Genomic DNA, 17,794 nt, shown 5'->3' with positions numbered 1-17,794 from the left:
CTGTCTCCCAATACAGCACTGTCTCCTAATACTGTCTCCCAATACAACACTGTCTCCCAATACAATACTGTCTCCCAATACAACACTGTCTCCCAATACGACACTGTCTCCCAATACAACACTGTCTCCTAATACTGTCTCCCAATACAACACTGTCTCCCAATACAACACTGTCTCCCAATACAACACTGTCTCCCAATACAACACTGTCTCCCAATACAACACTGTCTCCTAATACTGTCTCCCAAAACAACACTGTCTCCCAATACAACACTGTCTCCCAATACAACACTGTCTCCCAATACAGCACTGTCTCCCAATACAACACTGTCTCCCAATACAACACTGTCTCCCAATACAACACTGTCTCCCAATACAGCACTGTCTCCCAATACAACACTGTCTCCTAATACTGTCTCCCAATACAACACTGTCTCCCAATACAACACTGTCTCCCAATACAACACTGTCTCCCAATACAACACTGTCTCCCAATACAACACTGTCTCCCAATACAACACTGTCTCCCAATACAGCACTGTCTCCTAATACTGTCTCCCAATACAACACTGTCTCCCAATACAACACTGTCTCCCAATACAACACTGTCTCCTAATACTGTCTCCCAATACAACACTGTCTCCCAATACAACACTGTCTCCCAATACAACACTGTCTCCTAATACTGTCTCCCAATACAACACTGTCTCCTAATACTGTCTCCCAATACAACACTGTCTCCCAATACAACACCCAATTCAACACTGTCTCCCAATACAACACTGTCTCCCAATACAACACTGTCTCCCAATACAACACTGTCTCCCAATACAACATTGTCTCCTAATACTGTCTCCCAATACAACACTGTCTCCTAATACTGTCTCCCAATACAACATTGTCTCCTAATACTGTCTCCCAATACAACATTGTCTCCTAATACTGTCTCCCAATACAACACTGTCTCCCAATACAACACTGTCTCCCAATACAACACTGTCTCCTAATACTGTCTCCCAATACAACATTGTCTCCTAATACTGTCTCCCAATACAACATTGTCTCCTAATACTGTCTCCCAATACAACATTGTCTCCTAATACTGTCTCCCAATACAACACTGTCTCCCAATACAACACCCAATACAACACTGTCTCCCAATACAACACCCAATACAACACTGTCTCCCAATACAACACCCAATACAACACTGCCTCCCAATACAACACTGTTGATGCAACCTTGGTTCCACAGTAAAGGCACAAAACCTCTTTCCTCAAACCATTAGACACGGTTAGTGAAAGTGTTCACGGAGGCAGAACGGACTCCCCTTGCATCCCAAATGGCATCCCATTCCCTAGGTAGTACACCACTTTTGACCAGAGCCCTATAGGGATTTAGGGTACCATTTGGGATGCCCTGCTCTGACACGGACGTAAACAACAAAGCTAGCTACCCGGCCATGCTGATTAGACTACAGAGCAGAGCCGCACCGTCCCATTCCCCCGTTCCTCAAGGTCATGGATTCGGCTCCGGTTAAATTGCGTCTGAGATTGCCTCCGCCTTCATTTTGTTTAGACTGTCACGCTGCGTCTTCCATTCATTTTCTTCCTGTCATCGCCCCGAACCGGTCATCATGTTTAATTGGTAAATAAAATGAAATAATATCACTCTCGTGAGATATAACACATGGTCCTATCAATAGGCATACTCAATCTATGCTCAGTATAAAGTACTGGATTTTTACATAGAAGTCCCATCAGTTTAAGTGTGTGTTTCAGAGTGTGTTTCAGTGTGTGTGTGTGTGTGTGTGTGTGTGTGTGTGTGTGTGTGTGTGTGTGTGTGTGTGTGTGTGTGTGTGTGTGTGTGTGTGTGTGTGTGTGTGTGTGTGTGTGTGTGTGTGTGTGTGTGTGTGTGTGTGTGTGTTAAGCTATACGGATCGGAGCATTGCTGTTTTCACCGACAACATGATAAATAAAACCTGACTGGTTGATTGATGAACATTCTTAGCCAACCCTGCTAGTGGAAGGAAGGAGGGAAGGAGGGAAGGAGAGGAAGAGAGAAGGAGGGAAGGAGAGAAGGAGGGAAGGAGGGAAGGAGAGGAAGAGAGAAGGAGAGAAGGAGAGAAGGAGGGAAGGAGGGAAGGAGAGGAAGAGAGAAGGAGAGAAGGAGGAGAATAAGGGGGAATGAGGAAGATGTTTTTGTTTTTAAAAAGCCATCCTGTATAAACTACCACCGTACCCCTCAGGTCTCTGTTAACCTTCAGAAATACAAGCTATCTGACACGGTCTCAGGGATGGCTAACTCCATTCCATCTCCACAGAGGTAAATCAATCCATTAGCTACTTTGCACCTTGCTTGCGGAATGGTCTACAGAGGTCAGTGAAATTGCATGAATTGATGCCTCTGAGGGTTGAATTGATGCCTCTGAGGGTTGAATTGATGCCTCTGAGGCAGTTCAGACGGCTGTGAGGAACTTTTTTAAGAAGAATGTGTTTGATTCTTATGATTTATTTTTATTTTACTGTGTTTGTGTTGTTTTTTTGCTTTTTGTAAAAGTACAGTATGTGGACACCCCTTCAAAAGAGTGGATTCTTCTATTTCAGCCACACCCTTTGATGACAGGTGTATAAAATCAAGAACACAGCCATCCAATCTCCATAGACAAGCATTGGCAGTAGAATGGCCTTACTGAAGAGCTCAGTGACTTTCAACGTGGCACCATCATAGGATGCCACCTTTCCAACAAGTCAGTTACAAGTCAGTTTGTCAGATTTCTGCCCTGCTAGAGCTGCCCCGGTCAACTGTAAGTGCTGTTATTGTGAAGTGGAAACGTCTAGGAGCAACAACGGCTCAGCCCTGAAGTGGTAGGCCACACAAGCTCACAGAACGGCACCGCCGAGTGCTGAAGCGCATAAAAATAGTCTGTCCTCGGTTACAACAATCACTACCGAGTTCCAAACTGCCTCTTGAATCAACGTCAGCACAATAACTGTTTGTTGGGAGCTTCATGAAATGGGTTTCCTTGGTCGAGCAGCCGCACACAAGCCTAAGATCACCATGCGCAATGCCAACCGATGGCTAGAGTGGTGTAAAGCTCGCCGCCATTGGACTCTGGAGCAGTGGAAATGTGTTCTCTGGAGTGATGAATCACGCTTCACCACCTGGCAGTCCGACAAACTAATCTGGGTTTGGCGGATGACAGAAGAACGCTACCTGCCCCGATGCAAAGTGCCAACTGTAAAGTTAGGTGGAGGAGGGATAATGGTCTGGGGCTGTTTTTCATAGTTCGGGCCCCTTAGTTCCAGTGAAGGGAAATCTTAATGCTACATCATACAATGACATTCTAGAGGATTCTGAGCTTCCAACTTTGTGGTAACAGTTTGGGGAAGGGCCTTTCCTGTTTCAGCATGACATTGCCCCTGTGCACAAAGTGAGGTCCATACATAAATGGTTTGTCGATATCAGTGTGGAAGAACTTGACTGGCCTGCACATAGTCCTGACCTTAACCCCATCGAACACCTTTGGGATGAATTGGAAGGCCCACTATGAGCCAGGCGTAATCGGCCAACGTCAGTGCCCGTCCTCACTAATGCTCCTGTGGCAGATTAGAAGCAAGTCCCTGCAGCAATGTTCCAACATCTCCTAGAAAGCCTTCCCAGACGAGTGGAGGCTGTTATAGCAGCAATGTTCCAACATCTAGTGGAAAGCCTTCCCAGAAGAGTGGAGGCTGTTATAGCAGCAATGTTCCAACATCTAGTGGAAAGCCTTCTCAGAAGAGTGGAGGCTGTAATAGCAGCAATGTTCCAACATCTAGTGGAAAGCCTTCTCAGAAGAGTGGAGGCTGTAATAGCAGCAATGTTCCAACATCTAGTGGAAAGCCTTCCCAGAAGAGTGGAGGCTGTTATAGCAGCAATGTGCCAACATCTAGTGGAAAGCCTTCCCAGAAGAGTGGAGGCTGTTATAGCAGCAATGTTCCAACATCTAGTGGAAAGCCTTCCCAGAAGAGTGGAGGCTGTTATAGCAGCAAAGTGGGGACCAACTCCATATAGTTGCCAATGATTTTGGAATGAAATGTTTGACGAGCAGGTGTCCACATACTTTTGGTCATGTAGTGTATTTTGTATGTATTTTACTATGTTTTTTAACTTTCCCCCAGGTCATTACTGTAGATGAAAATGTATTATCAGTCAACTCACCTGGTAAAATAAGGAATAAATAATAATAATAATATATATATATGAATGTGGCTCACCTATCCACTTGTCATTCCCATACCAGGATAGATTGCCTTTAGTACTGTCGAAGTATCCAATCTTCTTATAGCTGCCTCCTGTGCGGGGATGATAGAGAGGGAGGGAAAGAGAAGGGAGGAAAGAGAGGGAGGGAAAGAGAAGGGAGGAGAGAGAGGGATGGAAAGAGAAGGGAGGAGAGAGGGAGGGAAAGAGAAGGGAGGAGAGAGAGGGAGGGAAAGAGAAGGGAGGAGAGAGAGGGATGGAAAGAGAAGGGAGGAGAGAGGGAGGGAAAGAGAAGGGAGGAGAGAGAGGGAGGGAGGGAAAGAGAAGGGAGGAGAGAGAGGGAGGGAAAGAGAAGGGAGGAAAGAGAGGGAGGGAAAGAGAAGGGAGGAGAGAGAGGGATGGAAAGAGAAGGGAGGAGAGAGAGGGATGGAAAGAGAAGGGAGGAGAGAGGGAGGGAAAGAGAAGGGAGGAGAGAGAGGGAGGGAAAGAGAAGGGAGGAGAGAGAGGGAGGGAAAGAGAAGGGAGGAGAGAGAGGGAGGGAAAGAGAAGGGGGAGAGAGAGGGAGGGAAAGAAGGGGGAGAGAGAGGAAGGGAAAGATAAGGTTGGAGAGAGAGGGAGGGAAAGAGAAGGGAGGAGAGAGAGGGAGGGAAAGAGAAGTGGGAGAGAGAGGGAGGGAAACAGAAGGGGGAGAGAGAGGGAGGGAAAGAGAAGGTTGAGAGAGAGGCAGGGAAAGAGAAGGGAGGAGAGAGAGGGAGGGAAAGAGAAGGGAGGAGAGAGAGGGAGGGAAAGAGAAGGGGGAGAGAGAGGGAGGGAAAGAAGGGGGAGAGAGAGGAAGGGAAAGATAAGGTTGGAGAGAGAGGGAGGGAAAGAGAAGGGAGGAGAGAGAGGGAGGGAAAGAGAAGTGGGAGAGAGAGGGAGGGAAACAGAAGGGGGAGAGAGAGGGAGGGAAAGAGAAGGTTGAGAGAGAGGCAGGGAAAGAGAAGGGAGGAGAGAGAGGGAGGGAAAGAGAAGGTTGAGAGAGAGGGAGGGAAAGAGAAGGGAGGAGAGAGAGGGAGGGAAAGAGAAGGGGGAGAGAGAGGGAGGGAAACAGAAGGGGGAGAGAGAGGGAGGGAAAGAGAAGGGGGAGAGAGAGGGAGGGAAAGAGGAGGGAGGAGAGAGAGGGAGGGATACAGAAGGGGGAGAGAGAAGGAGGGAAAGAGAATGGAGGAGAGAGAGGGAGGGAAAGAGAAGGTTGAGAGAGAGGCAGGGAAAGAGAAGGGAGGAGAGAGAGGGAGGGAAAGAGAAGGGAGGAGAGAGAGGGAGGGAAAGAGAAGGGGGAGAGAGAGGGAGGGAAAGAAGGGGGAGAGAGAGGGAGGGAAAGAGAAGGTTGAGAGAGAGGCAGGGAAAGAGAAGGGAGGAGAGAGAGGGAGGGAAAGAGAAGGGAGGAGAGAGAGGGAGGGAAAGAGAAGGGGGAGAGAGAGGGAGGGAAAGAAGGGGGAGAGAGAGGAAGGGAAAGATAAGGTTGGAGAGAGAGGGAGGGAAAGAGAAGGGAGGAGAGAGAGGGAGGGAAAGAGAAGTGGGAGAGAGAGGGAGGGAAACAGAAGGGGGAGAGAGAGGGAGGGAAAGAGAAGGTTGAGAGAGAGGCAGGGAAAGAGAAGGGAGGAGAGAGAGGGAGGGAAAGAGAAGGTTGAGAGAGAGGGAGGGAAAGAGAAGGGAGGAGAGAGAGGGAGGGAAAGAGAAGGGGGAGAGAGAGGGAGGGAAACAGAAGGGGGAGAGAGAGGGAGGGAAAGAGAAGGGGGAGAGAGAGGGAGGGAAAGAGGAGGGAGGAGAGAGAGGGAGGGATACAGAAGGGGGAGAGAGAAGGAGGGAAAGAGAATGGAGGAGAGAGAGGGAGGGAAACAGAAGGGAGGAGAGAGAGGGAGGAAAAGAGAAGGGAGGAGAGAGGGAGGGAAAGAGAAGGGAGGAGAGAGAGAGGGAGGGAAAGAGAAGGGAGGAGAGGGAGGGATACAGAAGGGAGGAGAGAGAGGGAGGGAAAGAGAAGGGGAGGAGAGAGGGGAGGGAAAGAGAAGGAGGAGAGAGAGATAGAGACATGTTCACCATACACATTACACATCCTGAAACTCTGATTGAAGGATTCACCTGAACAGTCCACAGTAGAGTAATAATATATACATGTTCCATAATAGCAGATTAATATTCCCTGTGATTCCACTAGAGAGGGTATTAAAGAGAGGGTATTACAGAGAGGGTATTAAAGAGAGGGTATTAAAGAGAGGGTATTACAGAGAGGGTATTAAAGAGAGGGTATTACAGAGAGGGTATCACAGAGAGGGTATTACAGAGAGGGTATTAAAGAGAGGGTATTACAGAGAGGGTATTAAAGAGAGGGTATTAAAGAGAGGGTATTAAAGAGAGGGTATTAAAGAGAGGGTATTAAAGAGAGGGTATTACAGAGAGGGTATTAAAGAGAGGGTATTACAGAGAGGGTATTAAAGAGAGGGTATTAAAGAGAGGGTATTACAGAGAGGGTATTAAAGAGAGGGTATCACAGAGAGGGTATTAAAGAGAGGGTATTACAGAGAGGGTATTAAAGAGAGGGTATCACAGAGAGGGTATCACAGAGAGAGTATCACAGAGAGGGTATCACAGAGATGGTATCACAGAGAGGGTATCACAGAGAGGGTATCACAGAGAGGGTATTAAAGAGAGGGTATCACAGAGAGGGTATCACAGAGATGGTATCACAGAGAGGGTATCACAGAGAGGGTATCACAGAGAGGGTATTAAAGAGAGGGTATCACAGAGAGGGTATTAAAGAGAGGGTATCACAGAGAGGGTATTAAAGAGAGGGTATTACAGAGAGGGTATTAAAGAGAGGGTATTACAGAGAGGGTATTAAAGAGAGGGTATTACAGAGAGGGTATTACAGAGAGGGTATTAAAGAGATGGTATCACAGAGAGGGTATTAAAGAGAGGGTATTACAGAGAGGGTATTAAAGAGAGGGTATCACAGAGAGGGTATCACAGAGAGAGTATCACAGAGAGGGTATCACAGAGATGGTATCACAGAGAGGGTATCACAGAGATGGTATCACAGAGAGGGTATCACAGAGAGGGTATCACAGAGAGGGTATTAAAGAGAGGGTATCACAGAGAGGGTATCACAGAGAGAGTATCACAGAGAGGGTATCACAGAGATGGTATCACAGAGAGGGTATCACAGAGAGGGTATTAAAGAGAGGGTATTACAGAGAGGGTATCACAGAGAGGGTATTAAAGAGAGAGTATCACAGAGAGGGTATCACAGAGAGGGTATTAAAGAGAGGGTATCACAGAGAGGGTATTAAATAGATGGTATCAGCTGTTCATTAGAAATAATTACTCCACTCCCCACACACACGCACGCACACGCACGCACACGCACGCACGCACGCACGCACGCACGCACGCACGCACGCACGCGCACGCACACACACACACACACACACACACACACACACACACACACACACACACACACACACACACACTGCACGGTATACCGGTACCACTGTAACATGGTACCAAAACGTCATGATACCAACATTTTAGAATACCGTAGAACCGTTTCATTCCATACTACCGTCTTCTCCCAGCCCTACCGATCTATAAAGATACTACCGTCTTCTCACAGCCCTACCGATCTATAAAGAATTTGCAGACGCCTGTTATAAAAAGCTCATAAAAGTCACAGTTTTGTTTTGTAAAATCCAACTGAATTGGATTTTTGTCTCTTGTATGAGCAGGTCTAATAATATCCCCTTCACTTTCATGCTCATATCACCTGTGGCAGCTGTACTCATCCAGCCTCGTCCCCTACCAGCCGTCATGGGCTGTGTTCACTAGCATGTGGTAAATTGCTGCGTTCCGCTTCGGGACACCCAGAGTGGCTCGCTTGTAGGTGTGCTGGCAGCATATAGCAGCAGCATCAATAATTCAGCATAGCAAGTTTTTATTGAAGGTCTGGTTATTAAATGGGTACATAGTTTAATCCATTCTCCAGTTCATTAATTTATTCACAGGTAAATAGTAATATGCTCTAAACTGATTTGGTGACAAACAAACTTTTCTGCCCTGTTTCCAATCAGAAACATGACTGGGAGAACATATTCAATTAAGCAAATACATTACAAAAATTATTCGCTAACTAGCTATGGTACAGGCTGACTCAAATGAGCTGCTAACGTAGCTAGGTAGCTATCTAGCCAACTTAACAGACTGTATAGCTAGCTATCTAGCCAACTTAACATACTGTATAGCTAGCTATCTAGCCAACATAACATACTGTATAGCTAGCTATCTAGCCAGCCAACTTAACAGACTGTATAGCTAGCTATCTAGCCAACTTAACATACTGTATAGCTAGCTATCTAGCCAACTTAACAGACTGTATAGCTAGCTATCTAGCCAACTTAACATACTGTATAACTAGCTATCTAGCCATCTTAACAGACTGTATAACTAGCTATCTAGCCATCTTAACAGACTGTATAACTAGCTATCTAGCCAACTTAACAGACTGTATAACTAGCTATCTAGCCAACTTAACAGACTGTATAACTAGCTATCTAGCCATCTTAACACACTGTATAACTAGCTATCTAGCCATCTTAACAGACTGTATAGCTAGCTCACTAAGTGAATTAAATATCACCAGCTACCTAACTTCATATTAGTTAGCTATCTTGATGTATTTATTGTTGTAAAAAACAAACTCCAAATGCATTTGTAGGTAGCTAGCTAACTGCCATGGAGGAGGGTGAAACGATAGCAGCTGTCAAAGTGAGAGATTCGGCTATTCCGGATAGGGCAGGTACTTTTGTATAGTTCCAGTCCCTAGAAGTGAGGACAGAGAAAATAGTAGCATAATATTCAGTGCCGTCTAATTTTGAGTATAGTGAAGTCTGTTTGTCTTGTTATGTTTCCCTGTGTTTTCTCGGATACACAGAGCTGTGAAAGCCTTTCTGCAGATGATGAGGTCCCAACGAAGAGCAGTGGTTCTCAGTCCTGGGGGACTTAGCACTACACAGCTGATTCAAATGATCACTTAGCACTACACGGCTGATTCAAATAATCACTTAGCACTACACGGCTGATTCAAACGATCACTTAGCACTACACGGCTGATTCAAATGATCACTTAGCACTACACGGCTGATTCAAACGATCACTTAGCACTACACGGCTGATTCAAACGATCACTTAGCACTACACGGCTGATTCAAACGATCACTTAGCACTACACGGCTGATTCAAATGACCACTTAGCACTACACGGCTGATTCAAATGATCACGTAGCACTACACAGCTGATTCAAATGATCACTTAGCACTACACGGCTGATTCAAATGATCACTTAGCACTACACAGCTGATTCAAATGATCACTTAGCACTACACAGCTGATTCAAATGATCACTTAGCACTACACGGCTGATTCAAATGATCACTTAGCACTACACGGCTGATTCAAATGATCACTTAGCACTACACAGCTGATTCAAATGATCACTTAGCACTACACAGCTGATTCAAATGATCACTTAGCACTACACAGCTGATTCAAATGATCACTTAGCACTACACGGCTGATTCAAATGATCACTTAGCACTACACAGCTGATTCAAATGATCACTTAGCACTACACAGCTGATTCAAATGATCACTTAGCACTACACGGCTGATTCAAATGATCACTTAGCACTACACGGCTGATTCAAATGATCACTTAGCACTACACAGCTGATTCAAATGATCACTTAGCACTACACAGCTGATTCAAATGATCACTTAGCACTACACAGCTGATTCAAATGATCACTTAGCACTACACGGCTGATTCAAACGATCACTTAGCACTACACGGCTGATTCAAATGATCACTTAGCACTACACGGCTGATTCAAATGACCACTTAGCACTACACGGCTGATTCAAATGATCACGTAGCACTACACAGCTGATTCAAATGATCACTTAGCACTACACAGCTGATTCAAATGATCACTTAGCAATACACAGCTGATTCAAATGATCACTTAGCACTACACAGCTGATTCAAATGATCACTTAGCAATACACAGCTGATTCAAATGATCACTTAGCACTACACAGCTGATTCAAATGATCACTTAGCACTACACGGCTGATTCAAATGATCACTTAGCACTACACGGCTGATTCAAATGATCACTTAGCACTACACGGCTGATTCAAATGATCACTTAGCACTACACGGCTGATTCAAATGATCACGACATCATCAAGCTTTAAGTGGTATTTATGTATTCGTTTGCGATGCTATCCTGGATATGATCATGTTATTGTCTCATGCTACACATTCACATCTATCTATCTATCTATCTATCTATCTATCTATCTATCTATCTACCTACCTATCTATCTATCTATCTAACTATCTATTCAATGTTATCATGATTTGTTATAAGATATATTATACTTTGGTAAATCCACAATGACCTGGTGATGTAGAAGTCTAATAATTACATTATCTTCCATTTTCCTACAGATACAACTGGAGATTCCTTCAAAACGATTGGCTACAGTTACCGTATAGGGATCTGCACGGTTGGGTGCATTGTCGCAGGTGTGACCAGGGCCATCTGGAACTGACTAGTGGGGGGAATTCAGGCGTGTATGAAGGCTACCTTTGTCCTGCATAACTTCATGAGGATGGCACACGAGGACCAGGAGGGGGACCTGCAGCTCTCCGCCGCGTGCCAGGAGAGAGGCCTGCAGGCTCGGCAGGATGTTACACGGATGCGGTCCAACAACGCAGCACGGGAGGCAATCCGTGTGCGGGAGATCTTCACCTCCTACGTCTTCGAAGAGGGTGATGTTCCCTGACAACACCTTGTTCCATAGACTACACTATGCACAACCAAAAGCTCTTTTAAGAGTCATCCACATTGTAATAAGAATATTCTTCCATTTACATGTACTTAGCTATGTCAACTGTAATTATTCAATTCCCTGTTTTTCTCCCTTTGATTTCTACGTCTCAGGTGAGGGAGTTGTTCAGGTAAGGGTGATGTCAGCGCATAAACAAAACAGGCTGTTTTAAGTGTCACCCATATTGAACAAATGTAGAACAATTAAAGACCTTGGTAGCCTAGTAACCAGCAGGTAGCCTAGTAACCAGCAGGTAGCCTAGTAACCAGCAGGTAGCCTAGTGGTTAGAGCGTTGGGCCAATAACCAGCAAGTAGTCTAGTGGTTAGAGTGTTGGACTAGTAACCAGCAGGTAGTCTAGTGGTTAGAGCGTTGGACTAGTAACCAGCAGGTAGTCTAGTGGTTAGAGTGTTGGACTAGTAACTAGCAGGTAGCCTAGTGGTTAGAGTGTTGGACTAGTAACCAGCAGGTAGCCTAGTGGTTAGAGGATGGACCAGTAACCAGCAGGTAGTCTAGTGGTTAGAGGATGGACCAGTAACCAGCAGGTAGTCTAGTGGTTAGAGGATGGACTAGTAACCAGCAGGTAGCCTAGTGGTTAGAGTGTTGGGCTAGTAACCAGCAGGTAGTCTAGTGGTTAGAGCGTTGGACTAGTAACCAGCAGGTAGCCTAGTGGTTAGAGCGTTGGACTAGTAACCAGCAGCTAGCCTAGTGGTTAGAGCATTGGGCTAGTAACCAGCAGGTAGTCTAGTGGTTAGAGCGTTGGACTAGTAACCAGCAGGTAGCCTAGTGGTTAGAGCGTTGGACTAGTAACCAGCAGGTAGCCTAGTGGTTAGAGCGTTGGGCCAATAACCAGCAAGTAGTCTAGTGGTTAGAGTGTTGGACCAGTAACCAGCAGGTAGTCTAGTGGTTAAAGCGTTGGACTAGTAACCGAAAGGTAGCCTAGTGGTTTGAGCGTTGGACTAGTAACCAGCAGGTAGCCTAGTGGTTAGAGGATGGACCAGTAACCAGCAGGTAGCCTAGTGGTTAGAGCGTTGGACTAGTAACCAGCAGGTAGCCTAGTGGTTAGAGCGTTGGACCAATAACCAGCAAGTAGTCTAGTGGTTAGAGCATTGGACTAGTAACCAGCAGGTAGTCTAGTGGTTAGAGCGTTGGACTAGTAACCAGCAGGTAGCCTAGTGGTTAGAGCGTTGGGCCAATAACCAGCAAGTAGTCTAGTGGTTAGAGTGTTGGACTAGTAACCGAAAGGTAGCCTAGTGGTTAGAGCGTTGGACTAGTAACCAGCAGGTAGACTAGTGGTTAGAGCGTTGGACTAGTAACCAGCAGCTAGCCTAGTGGTTAGAGCGTTGGGCTAGTAACCAGCAGGTAGCCTAGGGGTTAGAGTGTTGGACTAGTAACCAGCAGCTAGCCTAGTGGTTAGAGCGTTGGGCCAGTAACCAGCAGGTAGCCTAGTGGTTAGAGCGTTGGACTAGTAACCAGCAGGTAGTCTAGTGGTTAGAGCGTTGGGCCAGTAACCAGCAGGTAGCCTAGTGGTTAGAGTGTTTGGACTAGTAACCAGCAGGTAGCCTAGTTGTTAGAGCGTTGGACTAGTAACCAGCAGCTAGCCTAGTGGTTAGAGCGTTGGGCTAGTAACCAGCAGGTAGTCTAGTGGTTAGAGCGTTGGACTAGTAATCGAAAGGTAGCCTAGTGGTTAGAGCGTTGGGCTAGTAACCAGCAGGTAACCTAGTGGTTAGAGCGTTGGGCTAGTAACCAGCAGGTAGTCTAGTGGTTAGAGCGTTGGGCTAGTAACCAGCAGGTAGCCTAGTGGTTAGAGCGTTAGCATTATTTCTATAACTATGCTATATTGTTTGTCTGTGTATTTTTTTTTCAGTATAAAGTACTCTGGAGTGTGGAAACTAGGTAAAGACACACACACACACACACACACACACACACACACTCACACGCACACACACACAGATTGCTGTTGAACAATGTCTGTTTAAATACCTTATTTTCTCAATAACAGTCTCTCTCTTTCACTTCATCCTTCTCTCCCTTCTACTCCCTAAATCCTCGAGGTTATATCAGCTGTGTCGGTGAACCCCTCCATCTGAACTGGCTGACACAGAGGGCACAGCATGATCAGAGGTGAGAGGTCACTTGGTCGGGTCAACAGGAAGTATTTTAAAAGAGATGTTTTACATTGAAATACAGATCGATATGTACTGTAGTAGTCCCAGAGTTAATCATCCAAGATGTAACGGGTCCATAACTGCAGATGCTGGGAGACAGGAAGCAAGTACAGCGTGAGGATTTAATAAATAAATAGACATGAAACTAAACAGGGAACAGCGTCTGGACAAGAGAAACCAAAACAACATCGATGCAGACAACGAGAACGAAACTGAGGAAGTGACAGATATAAGGGAGGCAAAATCAATGACGTGATGGAGTCCAGGCGAGTCCGATGAAGCGCTGGTGAGCGCAGCGATGGTGACAGGTGTACGTAATTAAGAGCAGCCTGGCGACCTCGAGCGCCAGAGAGGGGGAGCGGGAGCAGATGTGACACAAGGTCAGTTTTGCATTTCACCTCTTGATGATTAAGATGACTGACCGTGTCAGGATTAAACATGCTCTCTCTCTCTCTCTCTTTCTCCATCTGTCTCTCGTCTGCAGGTATGTTTTGATGTGAGGGAGGATGCCAACCCCCTGTCCCAACATCGTTAACTCACCCGCTCTAAAGATAACCATCGGGCCCGACTGGGGCCCCAAGGCTGGTTAGGAGACACTGCTAGAAACAATGTAATTGTGATGAACTGAGAGAAAATGAAGTTTAGAATAACTGGAATGAATGAATCTGCTGCTTCCTTGCTCCTCTTTCCCTTTCTGTATATGACAGTCTCTCACACCTCCTCTTTCCCTTTCTGTATATGACAGTCTCTCACACCTCCTCTTTCCCTTTCTGTATATGACAGTCTCTCACACCTCCTCTTTCCCTTTCTGTATATGACAGTCTCTCACACCTCTCTCCACACCTCCTCTTTCAATTTCTGTATATGACAGTCTCTCACACCTCTCTCCCCACCTCCTCTTTCCCTTTCTGTTTATGACAGTCTCTCACACCTCCTCCTTCCCTTTCTGTCCCGCAGGTGTGACAGTCTCTCACACCTCTCTCCCCACCTCCTCTTTCCCTGTCTGTATATGACAGTCTCTCACACCTCTCTCCCCACCTCCTCTTTCCCTGTCTGTATATGACAGTCTCTCACACCTCCTCTTTCCCTGTCTGTATATGACAGTCTCTCACACCTCCTCTTTCCCTTTCTGTATATGACAGTCTCTCACACCTCCTCTTTCCCTTTCTGTATATGACAGTCTCTCACACCTCCTCTTTCCCTGTCTGTATATGACAGTCTCTCACACCTCCTCTTTCCCTTTCTGTATATGACAGTCTCTCACACCTCCTCTTTCCCTTTCTGTATGTGACAGTCTCTCACACCTCCTCTTTCCCTTTCTGTATATGACAGTCTCTCACACCTCCTCTTTCCCTTTCTGTATATGACAGTCTCTCACACCTCCTCTTTCCCTTTCTGTATATGACAGTCTCTCACACCTCCTCTTTCCCTTTCTGTATATGACAGTCTCTCACACCTCCTCTTTCCCTGTCTGTATATGACAGTCTCTCACACCTCCTCTTTCCCTGTCTGTATATGACAGTCTCTCACACCTCCTCTTTCCCTTTCTGTATATGACAGTCTCTCACACCTCCTCTTTCCCTTTCTGTATGTGACAGTCTCTCACACCTCCTCTTTCCCTTTCTGTATATGACAGTCTCTCACACCTCCTCTTTCCCTTTCTGTATATGACAGTCTCTCACACCTCCTCTTTCCCTTTCTGTATATGACAGTCTCTCACACCTCCTCTTTCCCTTTCTGTATATGACAGTCTCTCACACCTCCTCTTTCCCTTTCTGTATATGACAGTCTCTCACACCTCCTCTTTCCCTGTCTGTATATGACAGTCTCTCACACCTCCTCTTTCCCTTTCTGTTTATGACAGTCTCTCACACCTCCTCTTTCCCTGTCTGTATATGACAGTCTCTCACACCTCCTCTTTCCCTTTCTGTATATGACAGTCTCTCACACCTCCTCTTTCCCTTTCTGTATATGACAGTCTCTCACACCTCTCTCCACACCTCCTCTTTCCCTTTCTGTATATGACAGTCTCTCACACCTCCTCTTTCCCTTTCTGTATATGACAGTCTCTCACACCTCCTCTTTCCCTGTCTGTATATGACAGTCTCTCACACCTCCTCTTTCCCTTTCTGTATATGACAGTCTCTCACACCTCCTCTTTCCCTTTCTGTATATGACAGTCTCTCCCCACCTCCTCTTTCCCTTTCTGTATATGACAGTCTCTCACACCTCTCTCCCCACCTCCTCTTTCCCTTTCTGTATATGACAGTCTCTCCCCACCTCCTCTTTCCCTTTCTGTATATGACAGTCTCTCACACCTCCTCTTTCCCTGTCTGTATATGACAGTCTCTCACACCTCTCTCACACCTCCTCTTTCCCTTTCTGTATATGACAGTCTCTCACACCTCTCTCCACACCTCCTCTTTCCCTTTCTGTATATGACAGTCTCTCACACCTCTCTCCACACCTCCTCTTTCCCTTTCTGTATATGACAGTCTCTCACACCTCTCTCCACACCTCCTCTTTCCCTGTCTGTATATGACAGTCTCTCACACCTCCTCTTTCCCTGTCTGTATATGACAGTCTCTCACACCTCTCTCCACACCTCCTCTTTCCCTTTCTGTATATGACAGTCTCTCACACCTCTCTCCACACCTCCTCTTTCCCTTTCTGTATATGACAGTCTCTCACACCTCCTCTTTCCCTGTCTGTATATGACAGTCTCTCACACCTCTCTCCCCACCTCCTCTTTCCCTTTCTGTATATGACAGTCTCTCACACCTCTCTCCCCACCTCCTCTTTCCCTTTCTGTATATGACAGTCTCTCACACCTCTCTCCCCACCTCCTCTTTCCCTTTCTGTATATGACAGTCTCTCACACCTCTCTCCACACCTCCTCTTTCCCTTTCTGTTTATGACAGTCTCTCCCCACCTCCTCTTTCCCTTTCTGTATATGACAGTCTCTCACACCTCTCTCCACACCTCCTCTTTCCCTTTCTGTATATGACAGTCTCTCACACCTCTCTCCACACCTCCTCTTTCCCTTTCTGTATATGACAGTCTCTCACACCTCTCTCCCCACCTCCTCTTTCCCTTTCTGTATATGACAGTCTCTCACACCTCTCTCCCCACCTCCTCTTTCCATGTCTGTATATGACAGTCTCTCACACCTCTCTCCACACCTCCTCTTTCCCTTTCTGTATATGACAGTCTCTCACACCTCTCTCCCCACCTCCTCTTTCCCTGTCTGTATATGACAGTCTCTCACACCTCTCTCCACACCTCCTCTTTCCCTTTCTGTATATGACAGTCTCTCACACCTCTCTCCACACCTCCTCTTTCCCTGTCTGTATTTGACAGTCTCTCACACCTCCTCTTTCCCTGTCTGTATCTGACAGTCTCTCACACCTCTCTCCACACCTCCTCTTTCCCTTTCTGTATATGACAGTCTCTCACACCTCTCTCCCCACCTCCTCTTTCCCTGTCTGTATATGACAGTCTCTCACACCTCTCTCCACACCTCCTCTTTCCCTTTCTGTATATGACAGTCTCTCACACCTCTCTCCACACCTCCTCTTTCCCTTTCTGTATATGACAGTCTCTCACACCTCTCTCCACACCTCCTCTTTCCCTTTCTGTATATGACAGTCTCTCACACCTCCTCTTTCCCTGTCTGTATATGACAGTCTCTCACACCTCTCTCCCCACCTCCTCTTTCCCTTTCTGTATATGACAGTCTCTCACACCTCTCTCCCCACCTCCTCTTTCCCTTTCTGTATATGACAGTCTCTCACACCTCTCTCCCCACCTCCTCTTTCCCTTTCTGTATATGACAGTCTCTCACACCTCTCTCCACACCTCCTCTTTCCCTTTCTGTTTATGACAGTCTCTCCCCACCTCCTCTTTCCCTTTCTGTTTATGACAGTCTCTCACACCTCTCTCCACACCTCCTCTTTCCCTTTCTGTATATGACAGTCTCTCACACCTCTGTCCACACCTCCTCTTTCCCTTTCTGTATATGACAGTCTCTCACACCTCTCTCCCCACCTCCTCTTTCCCTTTCTGTATATGACAGTCTCTCACACCTCTCTCCCCACCTCCTCTTTCCATGTCTGTATATGACAGTCTCTCACACCTCTCTCCACACCTCCTCTTTCCCTTTCTGTATATGACAGTCTCTCACACCTCTCTCCCCACCTCCTCTTTCCCTGTCTGTATATGACAGTCTCTCACACCTCTCTCCACACCTCCTCTTTCCCTGTCTGTATATGACAGTCTCTCACACCTCTCTCCCCACCTCCTCTTTCCCTGTCTGTATATGACAGTCTCTCACACCTCTCTCCCCACCTCCTCTTTCCCTTTCTGTATATGACAGTCTCTCACACCTCTCTCCCCACCTCCTCTTTCCCTTTCTGTATATGACAGTCTCTCACACCTCTCTCCCCACCTCCTCTT

At 46.4% G+C, this 17,794-nt stretch overlaps 1 protein-coding gene across 1 annotated transcript in view; it reads right to left on the bottom strand.

Moving 5' to 3' along the window:
- LOC110496897 (gamma-aminobutyric acid type B receptor subunit 1-like) overlaps positions 1-17,794 on the bottom strand; it is a 154,483-nt gene that overhangs the window by 71,365 nt on the left and 65,324 nt on the right. Inside the window, exon 9 of the mRNA XM_036953572.1 lies at positions 4,257-4,334. Coding sequence (XP_036809467.1) covers positions 4,257-4,334 — 78 coding nt within the window. The remainder of the gene's footprint in view (positions 1-4,256; positions 4,335-17,794) is intronic.

This window comes from Oncorhynchus mykiss, chromosome 18, assembly GCF_013265735.2.
Source record: "Oncorhynchus mykiss isolate Arlee chromosome 18, USDA_OmykA_1.1, whole genome shotgun sequence".
NCBI lineage: Eukaryota > Metazoa > Chordata > Actinopteri > Salmoniformes > Salmonidae > Oncorhynchus > Oncorhynchus mykiss.
Note: the sequence above shows the minus strand (reverse complement) of the source record. Positions and strands in the feature narration are given on the sequence as shown.